The sequence below is a fragment of the Phalaenopsis equestris genome, unplaced genomic scaffold (assembly GCF_001263595.1).
Source record: "Phalaenopsis equestris unplaced genomic scaffold, ASM126359v1 Scaffold000741, whole genome shotgun sequence".
NCBI lineage: Eukaryota > Viridiplantae > Streptophyta > Magnoliopsida > Asparagales > Orchidaceae > Phalaenopsis > Phalaenopsis equestris.
The window spans coordinates 1046412-1062088 of NW_018165181.1; the positions used below are offsets into that span (position 1 = coordinate 1046412).

Below are 15677 nucleotides of genomic sequence, written 5' to 3' on the forward strand. Positions count from 1 at the left end.
GTTATGTGTGGAGAGAGGAGTTGTGATGTTAGTTTGTTGATGGTATGGTGGTGGTAGTTTGTTGGGTTGGTGGTGTTGGTGGTGGTGACGTTGGCGATTGTTGGCTGGCGGTGTTGCTGTGTGAGTGTTTGGTGGTGTGTTTGTATTGAAAATGTGGTGGTGGTGGTGTTTAGGGATGATGTTTTAATAAATTTCATATGTTTCTTTTCAATTACCTTTTGAAGTTGTGATATTATAAATGACACTTTATGATTTCTCAGTCACAAATTTATGTTGCTTGGTTCTTTCATACCGGTAGTAGTCACAACTAAAACAAAACAAATTTGTTAATTTGTCATGTGAGATAAAGAGATTAAGATAATATTTCGCAATCTTTGCCTTAAATAAATGGAATTGAGAAATAGGCTAACCATTTATTTTAACAAAGAGAACTGACAAATATAATGAAAAAGTTCAAGAAGTAAGAAAGAAAATAAGATAAGATGCAATTGAAAAACAAGTGAGATTTATTAAAAAAATGACTGAAAAATATGAAAAGAGTTGAAGTGAGAATCCACGGCTTTGTATTGAGATCCAATAAAGCGAATCGTTGATGCAAAACTTTCAGCAAAACTGAGACTAAATTATTATATATATAAATATCAAATTTTAATTAGATTTGAAAATTTATGTGGGGTGGCCTGCACATAAACTCCCCTTTTATGACTTGACAGAAATACAAAATCGAATCAATGACAAAAAAAAAATTACTCGTGATTTGTTCCACCATTTTTTTTTATAATAACCATCCCCAACCATTAATGGATTATACATCAGCACTCAGTCATAAAAAGATGTCGTCAGAACTAGTCCCTCCATTAAAAACATCAGAACTAGACGACCTGAAGTCGATGTTGAAAAAGGGCACTTCAGAATAGTATCTGCTAGAAAAAAAGGTGAGGAATTTACATACTTACCACACAATTCCTATGTATTGTATCGAACACCTAACTTTAATTTTTACATTCATAACACTCAAATCTTTAACATCACATCATAAATATCCCTTAACCAATTTTTTTTGAAGTTAAAGGCGCTGTTTTATACATAGATTTATGACAACGAGGTGTTATAAATATAAATATCAAACTTTAGGTGTTGATATGTAAACCTATTGTGTGGTACATATGTAAATTCCCCGCACGAGAGAGAGAGAGAGAGAGAGAGAGAGAGAGAGAGAGAGCTGCAACATAACATGGTGGGAACAATCTCTTATAAGAAAAGTTCAGGTGCAGATGATGCATGTAGCTTTATGTACGAACAACATATGCATAACTGCTAACGCACCCCACCCCAACCCAATGAAAGGCAAAGCATTGCCAGCTTTTAACAAAGTAGATTAATAAATACAGCTGCAACATAGAAGCGTTTGATATATATATATATATATATATAGCTAACAGTGATGAAGAATTTGGTAAGCAATTTGAGGTCGGAAAAACTGCATATCAGAACCTCTGAAATTAATCAACATAGGAACACTAACAATGCTTTCGATAAACTTCATCACAAAGATGCCGCAGTCAAGTGTGCCGGGTTCTTGCTGGGGATAAATCCTCCTGTATTCGAGACTCCAAGATCTAATATCCAACCCATGATCTTCATGCAGATACTCCGCTAGAAGCAAAGTCTGCAAAAAAAGAAGAAACATTTATTAAGCTATTTTCATGTATTTGGTGCATTATAATAAGCAATACTGCTTGAGAAAAAAAAAATTACATGCCTGCTCTTTCGCCGCCTCTCTGTGTCTTGCATCATACAAGGAGTCATAACCAATCCATTTCTTCAACTTCATGTTGCAAACAAGTAGTAACCAATGGTTGGCAGTTGAGATATGGCATGGCAATAATAATAACTTGGCTTTCTCGAGGGATTTCTCGTCAAAAGCATTCAAAAATGTCTTATAGCTACCAAGTTTGTTGCGATAAAGTCCCTGCAAATATAATAAACAGTCAGCATGCTTCAAAGTATAATGAACATTTATTTAGATTTCCTATGACCCACTAGTTATCACATACCAAAAACATAGGTGGCACGTACAAAAAACTCGCAAACTTATTCTCGGACATTTTAGCCCCTTCATATAACATAAGGGCATATGCATCTATAATCTACATTTAATCAACCAAAAAAAGAAAAAAATGTATCAGATAATCACAGAATAAAGAAGAATCCATAAAATGTTCAAATTCATATATGGTAAGTGGTAACCTCTTCACTGGTATATCCTCCTTGGAGATACTCCAGCATTGAATGTCTTCGAATACAGATGTTCCAATCAAAGAACACTATGTCATCTCTAAAACAGTAATGAAGCTGATAATAAGCTAAGTACTTACAGCACCAAAACTTATACAAAGTCTTAGCTGAAAAACTGGCTTACTAAACCTCTGCATAGGTTTTATGCAAAATGCATCAAGATAATTTCTAACATTCTCCGTCAGAAGTTCACGGCCAACGTAATTCAGAGATGCAACTCTTGCCTCCTACGATCAGTAAAAAATGTCCTTGAAATGTTAGCAATGCCTTTCAGAGTAAAAATATACAAATATGATACAAACTTGAACCATCTTCTCCATCGGGCTTGCGTAGTCGTCAAGATTGACCGGCATATTAGTGCCCCTCTGCATATTAGTGTCCGTCCTCTCGATTCTTGCCAAACTCTACTCCATCCATAGACACAAGTTATAAGATATGGAACAGGATGAATAGAAATAACCACAAAAAGAAAGTGTACTTACTTCCACGCTAGGAATGGAAGCTTTCTCTACTGTAATTTCCCTTCTCCTCTTGATCATGAGATGCTCCCTTCCAATGTTTGATTTCAGCATCTTCCTTTTTCCATGTTGCTGGCATATTTGCTTTTCACTCCTTGCAATGCTATTAAGCGTTGGAAATTCCACTGTATCTCCTTCAATGCATGGCTTGAGAAGGGTTGCACTAAGGTCAACTTTTTCACCAACCTTCCCATTAATCTTATCATTCATCCCCTCTATTTCCCATCCCTTTGATACAGCTAGAGTTTCTAGATTCACAATCTTCCTCTCCAAAACAGAAATTCGTGCGATTTGTTTAAGAACAAGTTGTGTAAGACTCGCTATCTCAGAAGAGCATTTTTTTTCCACTTTTTTTTGCTGCTTTTTTTTCCCAGCATCAGTACCTCTATGCTCCATTCCCTCGTATCCAGCTCTGATGTCAGAATCCACTGCTTCAAGGCCTGCAACCAAAGATGGATCATCCCTCACTGCACCATCAGAACATCCAATTTCAGATTGAATCTGCTCCAAACTATTCAGGGATATGAGTTCAAACTCATCATTTTTAGGGAGAAGCCGATAGCAAACCTATAGGATGGATGAAAGCCTTTTCAAGGAACAGGGAAAATAAATAAAGTGAAATATAAGTAGAACTGAAGTTAAATTCCACCTTGTCCTCCGCCGTGTCTCTAAGTCTATCTAGAAAACGTTTTCTCCGCCAGAATTTGCATCTTTTTGCCCACTTGAGCATTCTTGGTCTTGTTTCTGGATTAGAAGGCCTTGCATCCTCACCAAAATCAACATGCTCAAAAAACCATACCTTAAAAATAAATGTCAGACTCGCCTAATTTAACAAGCAAATTATAGAAATAATAGAATGGTTTGATTGGTTAGTTACAGTGATTGTGAAGGATAGACCGTTCATGCATCCGACTGCCACCTCCTTTCCTTCATTTCGTTCCTTCACAACCTTGGACTTTGCATTGATTTCTTTTACAAGGAATGAATGAAGTGCTTCGGCCCAATTATAGCTTCCAATTGAATCCAGATCCTTCACATAATAAGCCATATATCTAGGCACAACTCCACTCCCAGAAGGGAACAACACAGAAACCCATAGGAAAAGAATCATTTGCTGAACAAAACGTTTGTCAGTCTCAGGGTTATGATCGTTTCTGTTTCTGAGAATATTATCCAGCCTTCTCCGAATAATGTTCTTGGTCAAATATATCCTACTAAATTCAGGATCAAGCGACAGAGCCCGTTTCTGCCTCACTACATTTTGGCCTCGGTTAGGAAGACCAGTAATCAGAGCTATGTCATCCACAGTGAAAGGAATTATGACCCCGCCAATTAAAAAACCGCAATGCCCCTCGTCCCAAAAACCCAACAAAGCATCTACTATTTCCATATTCATATCAAGTTTTAAAATGTCTTTAATTAGCTTTCCAAATGGAGTTCTTCTTAGTAATGCCCATTCACGATTATTAATTTGCCAATTTCGTATTTTCTTTCCAAAACTTGCCAAAAGACATCTAGATTCTAAGAGAGGAAGTTCCTCATCCTCCCGCACAGCATCTGTTTTATCCACTGCATTCCCACAGGAAACGTGATCCACAACATTCTTCCTCCGTTGGGCCATAGGAGCTTGGTGCAGGAACCTGCAAAAAGGAAGAAGAAGAAGAAGAACCAAGGAAAATCAGAAAAGAAAATTTTCTTTCTATCAAAAAGTACAAGCTATTACATACGGAGAGCCTGTCTATTTTTCTCCACTACTGCCGGGTAGAAAAGTCATGACACCAAATGCAAAGATATATTCACTAAATAGCCATTTAATAAAACTAAAAGCAGAATTAATTAATATAATAGTGGTAACTAGTAAAGGATAAGTTGCATCCCGCTACATAAGTTGTTCTCCACCTCCGAGGAACTCGTTTAAAGTTAAAGAACTTGTGTTTGGCTATCATCAGGAGAATGATAGGCATAGATATCAGCTATTAAGAATTGGGAAGATGTCGAGTTCAGCTGTTAGCTGAATAGCATAGGCAATATCATTTATTTTAGCAGAGATAGGAAAAGCCTCAAATTTCCTTGGTTCCAATTTAGAATAAGTGCCGACTGGAAAGTGCTCTTCGCGTAGATGAACCATAACCAAATCTCCGACATTAAATTATTTATGCTTGCAGTGTTCATCAACTTGCGACTTGTACTTTGCGGCTCTAGCGGTAAGCTTCCGGCGAACATCTTGAAGCACGGTAGTGAAGTTGGCTGCTAATTGACTAGTAACTTTATTTTTTGGTTTTAGCATAATAGCCAAATCAACCATATGGTTGGGAGTTTCAGTATAAACAATGTCAAATGGAGCCCGACCCGTGGAACGGTTCACCATTGAATTATAGGAAAATTTAGCTCAACTTAAAGTTTTTATCCCATCTCTTTGGTTGTTCGCTCGATAGACATCTAAATCATATTTGCAAATGTTCGGTTGGTGATCTTCTCTGGCCTTTGGTTTGTGGATGATAAGCATAACTCAACTTGAGATTGGTCTGAAATTGCTTCGAAAGTTCTCTCCAAAAATGGCTTACGAATTTGACATCACGGTCGGAGGTCAAGCTTCGACGTATACCATGCAATCGAACTGTCCTTGAAAAAGACTCTTGTCACATTAATTGCGTCAAATGTTCTCTTGCAAGCTATAAAAAGTGACATTTTGGAAAAACAATCTACAACCACCACCACCACAGCATCCATCCCATGCTTTGTTTTCGGTAGCCCCAAAACAAAGTCAAGACTTAAATCTTCCCAAATTAAATCCGAAATTGGTAACAAGTTGTACAAACTGGTGTTTTGTGAGGATCTCTTGAAATTTTGGCATTTATGACAACGTTCCACATACCTCGATACATCCCGTCTAAGCTTAGGCCAAAAGAAGCGAGCTTGCAACAATGATAAGGTTTTATCTCTTCCAACGTGAGCTGCTAGACCACCAACATTGAGTTCTTGAATTAGCCGCATTCTCAGTGAGGCATTTGGTATACATAGCTAATTTCCTTTAAATAAATATCCCTTTTGGAGAGAATAATCTAAAATTGGCCGGATTGAATTGCATTTGTTCCACGGTTCAGCAAAATCTGAATCATCTGATAGATTCCACACCAATGATGCTAGTTTGCAGGGACAAGAGAAGGTTAGCTTGTCTCTCAAAGCATCAGCAACTTTGTTAGTCCCTCCAGATTTATGAATTAGAACGAAACTAATTTTTTGCAAAAAAAAAACGATCCATCACATGTGCATTCGATTCAAAGTTTCTTAGAGACCGATAATCACTATACAAAATGAATTCTTGGTGAAGAAGATAGTTCTCCCATTGTTTTAGTGCTCTTATGCAACATATAATTCCTGTTCATATGTGAACCAACTTTGACGTGGCGGACTCAGCTTCTCGCTAAAGAATTCCATGGGTTTTCCTTCCTGCGACAAAACTGAACCAATCCCAATTGTGGGGGCATCAACATCAACTTGGAATTGTTATTGAAATTCGGGAATGCTTAATACAAGGGCTACACACAAGTTGTTTTTGATAGTTTCACAGTTTCTTTGTTGCTCCAGCCCCCCGGTAAATTTTTTTTGTATGAGGGCACTGTGATTGGTCCCATAATTGTGCTAAAACCTCTTATGAATAGTCAATAGAAATTGGCGAAACCATGAAAACATTGAATCTCTGAAACAGTAGATGGAGGAGGCCACGACTTGATGGCTTCAACCTTCCGTAGGTCAATATGGACATCTAAATTATCAATAATGAACCCTATAAAATGCATGCTCGAACTAGCAAATTCACACTTGGGCTTGTTAAAATATAACTTTTGCTCACGTAGAACTGATAGTATAGCAGTCAAGTGCTCCAGATGATCCGATAACAAATAGCTGAAAACTAAGATATTGTCAAAATAAACGATGCAAAATTTATCAAGAAAAGATTTGAGGAATTCACTGATGAGTCACAAAAATTTTCTTGGTGAGTTACATAACCTGAACGGCATAACAAACCATTCATATAGCCCTTCTTTGGTTTTGAAGGTTGTTTTCCATTCATCACATTCACAAATACGGATTTGATGGTACCCACTTTTTAAGTCCAGCTTGGAGAAAACGAATGCGCCAGCAAATCAGTCTAGCAAATCCTCAAATCCTGGCATAGGAAAACAATATTTTATGGTGATTTTGTTTATAGTTCAATTGTCTACACACATTCGCCAACTTCCATCCTTTTCAGGGACTAGTAAGACTAATACCGCGCACGAGCTGAGGCTATGGCGAATTACTCCTTGCTCAAGAGTTCTTCAATGATTTCTTTTAGTCGGCCTTGTTCTTTTGGGCTCATTCAGTAGTAGCGAAGGTTGGGTAAGGTTGCTCCTAGAATCAGATCAATTTGGTGTTGAATTGATCGGATTGGAGGCAGTTGTCTCGGCGAATCAGCAGGCATAACATCAGCAAATTGTTGTAGTAAATTCTGGACTTCCTTTGGTGGATTAAGGTCATCAATAGCTACAGTTTCAGCTACATGCTTTGTACAATGAACTGGGAACCAGAAATGGAGATAAAAACTGACCTAACTGCTAGAGGTGACCCTCCATCAAGGGGTGTAAACGAACCGAACACGAACGAATAGAGCTAGTATTCGTGTTCGGTTCGTTTGAAATTTAGTTTGTTTGAAATAAGCTCGTGTTCGAAATTGCTCGTGAAGTCACTGTTCGTGTTTGTTTCTTAACGAATGAGCCGAACACGATTTGTTCGCGAACGACGAGCCAGTTTGACATCCCTAATATTAATATATATAAATAATATATTATATTAATTATACAACTTATATTATATAAATACATAATATCTATATTAATATATTACTAATATAGTATATTAATATATTACTATTATTAATTTATTATATATTATAATTTATGAAATTTAATTTTTAAATATCATAAAATTTTTATATATAATTATTTTAAATTATTTTATATTTTGAACAATAAAGATTTGAACATGAATGAACGCATCACTGTTCGTGTTTTGTTCGTTTAACTAACTGAACGAAAAAAAAAATTGTTCACGTTCGTCTCGTTCGTCTCATTTACGAACTCATTGACGAACCGAACACGAACTGTTCGCGAACAACAAGCTTTTTTGACAGCCCTACGGCTCTATGCTGCGATGCAAAAGAGCTGTCTAGCAACAGCCTGATTCTTTTACGTTGTCATTCAAACATTTATGCATTACTTCTCCTATCATACCAAGCCCCGGTGTCGTATTGCCAAGGCCTACCAAATATGATATGACATACATCCATGTCTATAACATCGCATACAACTTCACATTTATATTACCTTTCTATGGAGAATGAGGCTTGACATGAATCAGTCACTGTCAGTTCCGTGTCTTTCTTTACCCAACCAAGTTTATATGGATTTGGGCGTTTGGTGGTTTTTAATAACATGGCTTTAACTATCTTTTGTGACACTATATTCTACGTGCGTCCACTGTTGATAAGTAGATCACAAACTTTTCCCATAACAATGCATCTAGTGTGGATAATTCGATGTCGTTGAGATGTATTAATTTGTTTAGGAGCCAACAAAAATCTTTTCCAAGATACAAGATAAGAATTCGCCGTCATCTGCTACAAGATCTTCACAATCATCAATCGGCGGTAATGTAGGAGAGCTATCATCCAACTCTTGTTCGCCTTCCATCAGTTGAGCTTGTCGGCGGTTAGGACAGTCATTGGAACGATACCCCAGCTGAAAGCAACATAAGTATTTGGACGGCTATGGCTTGTTGTAAATGTTGTCTTTGATAGTGTTTGGCTTAAATTGTCCCTCTTCTTTCACAGCTAGCTGATTTGGAGACTTTTGGACTTGAAGGGAGTTCACCTTTGCATTGGAAATTGAAATTCTTTGCTGATCAGTGGGTTGATCCCCCATGGGTCGCTTTCAAGTGTAAGTTTTGAAGCTCGACAAATTTGCAATTCAGCTTTATAAGCAATGTTAACAGACTGGGATACTGACCAAATAGTGTTCATCTCTAATTTTCCTTGAATAGGTTCTTTGAGACAGTCAATGTATCTCTCCACTAACTATTGATCTATTTTATTCAGACAATTACAGGCACTCAATCTATAAAACTCCTCAGTGTATTCACTAGTGTTGTGGTTTCCTTGAGTGCATTTTTGATATTGTAAATATAACATTTGTTCATAATCGGATGGTAGGAAATGGCTTCTCATCAGCTGCCACAACTTTGTCCAACTACTTATACAACTCCGGCCTTCTTTCCTGCCGAAATGAGTTAATTGAACCCACCAAGCGCAGCTCCCCCTTTGAGTTTACAAGAAACATACTTAACTTGTAGTCGAAAAAGGACTTGAGCAATTGCTCTCAATCTAAGTAATCTTCTATGTGCAAATGACCGTCAAATAAGGGTATGTCAATTTTCACCTTATAATCTCCAACATTTTGACCTTCGGAATGGCGAGGTTTGTAGTTGGACTCCCAAGTGGGGATTTCAGCCTATGAATCAGAGTCAGGAATGATTACACACCGGCAAAGACATTGGTCCTCGTCAAACAAAGGATTTTCATTACGGCCGATTAACTCTTGTCTTTGAGATCGCCTAGGGTCTCGAGTTAACACAATGGCATCTCTAAGAGCAGGTATGGTTGCCATGCTCGCCGGTGGAAAAATTTCGATGATCCTGATTGCGCGTAGCTCGGTGCTCACCTCGTCCATGAACTTAGTGAAAATGGAATTAAGTGCATCAAAGTTGTTCAAGATGGGAGTGAGCATTGCACAAATCCTTCCAATTACAATCGTCTTCACGACTGGTATTTTGGCTTCCGTCTCCCATTAGGCTCTGATACCAACTGGTGCAGGAACCTAGAAAAAGGAGGAAGAAGAAGAACCAAGGAAAACCAGAAAAGAGAATTTTCTTTCTATCAAAAAGGAAAAGCTGTCATATACCGGAGAACCTGTCTCCTTTTCACCACTACCACATGGTAGAAAAGTCATTTCACCTAATACAAACATATATTCACTAAACAGCCATTTAATAATACTAAAAGCAAAATTAACTAATATAATAGTGGTAACTAGTAAAGGACAAGTTGCATCTCGTTGCATCAGAGCTGCAGACATTTTAAGAGTCATCCCTATGCCACAAGTGGGAATATATCACATAGTTGTCATGGAATGCCATCCATATCATGATTTTTTTTTCTCTTTACTTTGAAAAAAACAAACCAATAAAACTAAGCTGTAAATCACATATTTGAGCAAGACATAGCTTTGACCCTTCATAACAGACCTACCAAATTACATATAATATTACTGAAGACTGATTTAATGTGCTCCACACATTCAACTTGGAAGAGGAATCCATTGAGGTCTAAAATTGAATATATATAAGACTATCGAGTTACAATCGACCTGGTCAAATCATTCTTCATTGACAAGGACAAATTTGAGCCTGGTCAGAGCCAAGTTTAAGCTGCAATCAGATACCTCTAATCTAGGTCTTTGGTTCAAACCAGGATGCACCAATTTGCCTTTTAATTTATTAGAGACTAATATTCCTAATAAATGTTAGATTACAATAACTGCATAATAACTTAGATACTTGATTAGTTAGCTGCTAGTGGAATATATGACCCACTACAGTTTGGCATAGCAGTTTTTGTTTTTTTCCCCGGATAAGTTATTTTCTGCAATAGAAATTACTGCTGTCTCGGGATTGCAATGACAGCCACTACTTGTCTAGATGAATGCCTAATTGACCACACAGAAAATAATGACATGAAACATACAAATATATTCATAAAGAAAATTACATCTCACAAAAATCCAAATCTTCCTTTAAAGATCAAAGTTTTACTTCTATATATTTATTTTCAATTTTTTTAAGATTTTTCAAATACTAAACCCAAATTAGCAAATTTCTCGTTAAAAAAAATATTATGGGAGATGATTTTAAATTGGAGTAAACATCACATAATAAAGGCAATTTAATGGCTCAAAAGAATATTATAGACTAGGACAAATCACATCCAAAGTTATACAAACTTTAAAATGCACAAAATAGGGCAAAAAAGAGAAGAATGAATTAAACTGGCCAAACCACCAAGCTAGGACAAGCCATATCAAATTGTTCGCTTGTGCAATCTTATATATAAGAAGTGACATTTGGGCCATTCATGATGTCAAACAAAATCGGGAAACCATCATTATTTTTTCTTTATCATAAGACTACACAGCTCCTTTTGGCTTCATCATAAACATCAGAATGACCCTCAATGTAGGTACCATTGCTTCTCATTAGAATGAAAACATCTGTTTTAAGCTCGTATCTTATTATGGAGTTGTAACCCATTCCCAATAGAAACTTGATATCTTTGCCATCTTCTTATATTGCACCATCTCCAAAAGTTGGGGGCGGTGATACCCAGTCCTTACCCAATCCCAACGTATGATTCAAAGTGGTGGGCCAAATCATAACCCCATCCCTTTCAAAAACTTCCCTAAATAAAATGGGCTTACCTTAGTGGGCAAAGTGTCAAGCCATTTATCACTAATATTCCAAACTACAATCGAGTAACTCAAAATATAAGGAGGTACATATCTGATCACATTTCGACCCTCTGTTTTTTTTTTTTTTTCTTTTATTTTTATTGTTTTTTGCAATGTCTCAACCATGAAGAATAAATGGGTGTGCAAGGCCACATGTGACTCCACTGAGTGAAGAATGGCTGAGATAAGCAAGTGTTCAATCCAAGTTTGCAAGGGCCCCCACCTGAGTCCAAACATCTAAGCCCAAAAGTTATTTTGGACTCCACTAATCACAAAATATATGACCCTTTAATTACAAAAGCAGGGAATTTCACAAAACCTACTTCAATTAGATAAGATGAGGTCCTTTCTGCTCAATTACTAACTTGAGAATTGTAAACTTCTAATTTAAACTACAGGGGTATCATGTATCTCAAGAAGGTGGTGCTGAACCAGCTAACTCTATACACTTTGAAGATGAGAATCTTGCTTCTGATAAGTATCAGGAAATAGTATTCAGTTCACCAGTCCCTGAGAAAAAAATTTCTTTTTAGAACCCAATCATTCCAATGTCCCATAACCGTTCCCACAATCATTAGATGAGTTGACTAGATTGCCTCAACTTCAGTTGCTCAAGGAAATAACAAGTAAATGATTAACGAACCATAAGCACAAGAACAACTCATTAAGAATAGGAAAGGGAAAAAGGAGTCATTAACCATAGGGCAAACCTTATTCCTAGTTTCCGCCACTTAGTCCTAAGATCATAAGTTTCAATGAATTACTAGCACTGAATCCAAAACCTCGCAGTCAAATGGATAGCAGAGTATTATTAATCTTTCAAATGTCAGAGTAAAACTGATGCAACGAAACTTCAATATCTCACCAGTCAAATTTTCGGGACAAAAATTGAAAACTTACCAGCTATTTTCCTTTCCCTGCAGTCGATCGCGAACGAAGTCTCGCAACGCTTCTCTGGTTCTCCATTCCCAACGACTTCACTGCGCCGTCTCCCTAAACAGGAAAGGCGAGGGACCAGGAGTGTGATCAGTGAGAAGCAGAGCTAAGCAGTAGGAATGGATCTACTTTCTGGAGCAGCAGGATTTTAACTAGATTTATAAGTAATTATGAAAATCCGAACTTACCAAATCTGAATTTAATAAAATTTGATTTACTCCATTTATCCTAAATCCATAAACTAAATTCAGCGTAAAACCTATTAAAAAGGAATTACCAAATGGCCCTATATTAGGTTCGTGTTTATTGTGAGGTCCTAGCTTATGTTCGAACTCAAGACTCAATATTTTATCATATATTATGGATTTAAATTTCAAAAATTGATTCAAATTTTGGGTTAGATGGGGACTTGAAATAAATGAGTCGAGCTACGACCCAAAGTCCTGGGTAGAAATTTTTTTGAGGTGATTTTGAGCCAACCCCAATTTGGCTCGAAATCGGATCATTAACAACACTACTTCAAATTATCATGTACAAGTTAAATCTCAAAAAATATTTGAAATGATAAATATTAAATTTGATTTAACTGAAATAATTTTTATCATTTATTTCAGAGTGTAAGTATATTCTCTAGTGGCGATTTAGACTATGCCAGATTTACTAAATTAATTAGACCATATTTAGCTCATGATAACATTCCAATTGATTTGTAAGTGATTGGGCGTCCCCTAGAAGTAACGCACAGTATAGCCTGAATATAGTAAAAAGTGTGCAAGGGCCACTAAATTGGCGCCCGGGTGTAGTGTCAAATAAGCAAGAGTTCCTACATCACGGAAGAATGCGGGCAAATAAGTTAGTTCATGAAACTAATGAAACTAATATTAGGAATGAATCTTGTACTATAAGTACTCTCAATGGTAAATTAATGGAATTAGTTGATATTCTGATTCATAGAAAAATTAATATAAAAATTAATATATTATGTATTCAAGAAACTAAATGAGTTGGAGAAAATGCTAAGAATATTGATAATTTAGGTTTTAAACTTTGGTATTATGGTAAGAGTCACACTAAAAATGGTGTAGGTGTAATTATTGATAAGAGTTTGAAAGATAATGTTGTAAAAATTAATAGAGTTGGTGATAAAATTATAGCCCTTAAAATTATCATTGATACTAAGATTTTTAATATTATAAGTGCTTATGCTCCTCAAGTAGGTTTAGATACAGGGTCTAAATATAAACTTTGGAATGACTTAGAAGACTTAATACAAATGATACCTCTTGAAGAAAGATTTTTTATTGGAGGAGATTTAAATGGACATGTCGGTAGAGTGGTAGAAGACTTCAAATATACTCATGGTGACTACGGTTTTCGAGTAACTAATGAAGAACGTAGAGCTATTTTAGATTTTATTAATATTTTATTCAAGAAAAGAGATGAGCATCTTATTTCTTATAAGAGTGGATCTAATAAAACACAAATTGTTTATTTTCTTATGAGAAGAAGATATCGCCGAGATTGTAGAGATTGTAAGGTCATTCCAAATGAGAATTTAAGTACCCAACATCGTTTATTAGTTCTAGATTTTAGGATGAAGAGTTATAAAATAAAGAATGACTCATCATCGTAGAATTAGATGGTGGAACCTAAAAGATACAAATAAAATTTACAAATAAAATTATTTTATAAAATTATTTTTATGAGTAAAATTTAAGATTTCAAAATTTGGGATGTTCATGAAGAAACAAATGCTATGTGGAATAAAGTAACAAACAATATCAAATAAGTAGCAAAAGTTATGCTTGGAGAATCAAAAGAAAAATGTTTTATAAATAAAAATAGTTGGTGGTGAAATAATAATGTGCAAGAAAAGATAAAATATAAGAAGTTATGTTATAAAAATTGGTTTAAATGTAAAAGCTTAGAGAACTGGGAAAAATATCAAGCAGCGATCAGAGAGTCTAAAAGAACAATCTATGACGCTAAAAATTTTGCGTTTAATGATCTTTATAATATATTAGATACTAAGGATGGTGAAAAATATATGTATAAGCTAGCTAAACAAAGAGAGAAGAAAAGTAAAGATTTAACTCAAGTAAAGTGTATTAAAGATGAAAAATCAAAAAGTACTTTTCTTAGAAAAAGATATTCAACATAGTTGGGTGAGTTATTTTGATAAAATTTTTAATGAAGTTTCTGAAAATACGATCGACCTTAGTGATCTTAATATCGTGAATACTAATAAAACGTTTCATTTTTACTGTCGCATTAGTAAAAAAGAAGTTGAGGAGGCTTTAAAGAAAACCAAGGGTGGAAAGTCTGTAGGACCTGATGATATCCCAATTAAAGTGTGAAAATATTTAGGAGATTGAGAGTTTCTTGGCTTACTAAACTCTTTAATATTATTTTAAAAACTAAAAAATGCCTGAGGAGTGGAGGAAGAGTATTTTGATCCCCATTTTTAAGAATAAAAGGGGATGCACAAGATTGTGCAAATTATAGAGGAATTAAGTTGATATTTCATACTTTAAAATTATGGTAGAGGGTAATTGAACATAGGTCAAGACACATTACATAGATTTCTCATAATCAATTTGGATTTATGTCGGGCAGGTCTATTATGGAAGCTATACATTTATTGAGAGGTTTGATGGAAAATTTCAGAGATAATAAGGAGAATCTACATTTGATTTTTATTGATTTAGAAAAAGCTTACGATAAGTTTCCAAAAGATATCCTTTGGGGAGTTCTTGAGAAGAAAGGTGTTGATATGACTTATATTCAAGTCATTAAAGATATGAACACTAGAGCTGTTACTTGTGTTCAAACTGAAAGAGGATTGACCAAATATTTTCTTATTTATGTTGGATTACATCAGGGATCGGATTTAAGCCCGTATCTTTTTGCTTTAGTTATGGATGGTCTTACTGGACATCTACAGGAGGATGCACCCGTGTAGGCTTTTTGCTGATGATATCCTTCTCGTGGATAAAACGAGAGAAAAAGCCCAGGAAAAACATGAATTATGGAGGTTTACATTGGAGTCTAAAGGCCTTCATTTAAGTGGAACTAAAACTGAATACATGGAATGTAATTTTAGTAGTAGCAGCTCTAGTGACAGAAGTGTAACTTTGGGTGATCAAATTATTAAAAGGTGTGAACGATTTAGATATCTTAGGTCTGTTGTTCAAAGCGATGGTGATATAGATGGGGATGTTAATAGTAGAATTCAAATTGGTTGGTTGAAGTGGAGGAATGCTTCAGGCCTTTTGAATGGATGTGAATGTTGGCCTTTAAAAGAGAAGCATAATAATAAGTGTTG

At 35.7% G+C, this 15677-nt stretch overlaps 1 protein-coding gene across 1 annotated transcript; it reads right to left on the reverse strand.

The window, feature by feature from the left end:
- Positions 1–1227: 1227 nt before the first annotated feature.
- Positions 1228–12496, reverse strand: LOC110030606. Its single transcript, XM_020733391.1, has 10 exons — positions 12317–12496; positions 3694–4456; positions 3466–3615; positions 2781–3383; positions 2601–2702; positions 2428–2525; positions 2251–2338; positions 2058–2150; positions 1763–1972; positions 1228–1669 (listed from the first exon to the last, which is right to left on the reverse strand). The coding sequence occupies exons 2-10, from the start codon at positions 4435–4437 to the stop codon at positions 1436–1438; spliced, it is 2322 nt and encodes a 773-aa protein (XP_020589050.1). The 5' UTR covers positions 4438–4456; positions 12317–12496; the 3' UTR covers positions 1228–1435.
- Positions 12497–15677: the final 3181 nt, after the last annotated feature.

Excerpts from the sequence above, each read along its gene's own strand:
- LOC110030606 (XM_020733391.1), bottom strand. The coding sequence starts at position 4,437 with ATGGCCCAACGGAGGAAGAATGTTGTGGATCACGTTTCCTGTGGGAAT. Across the intron at positions 3,384-3,465 it reads GAGACACGGCGGAGGACAAG|GTTTGCTATCGGCTTCTCCC; the intron begins GTGGAATTTAAC and ends TCCATCCTATAG. Across the intron at positions 2,526-2,600 it reads CGATGGAGAAGATGGTTCAA|GAGGCAAGAGTTGCATCTCT; the intron begins GTTTGTATCATA and ends TACTGATCGTAG.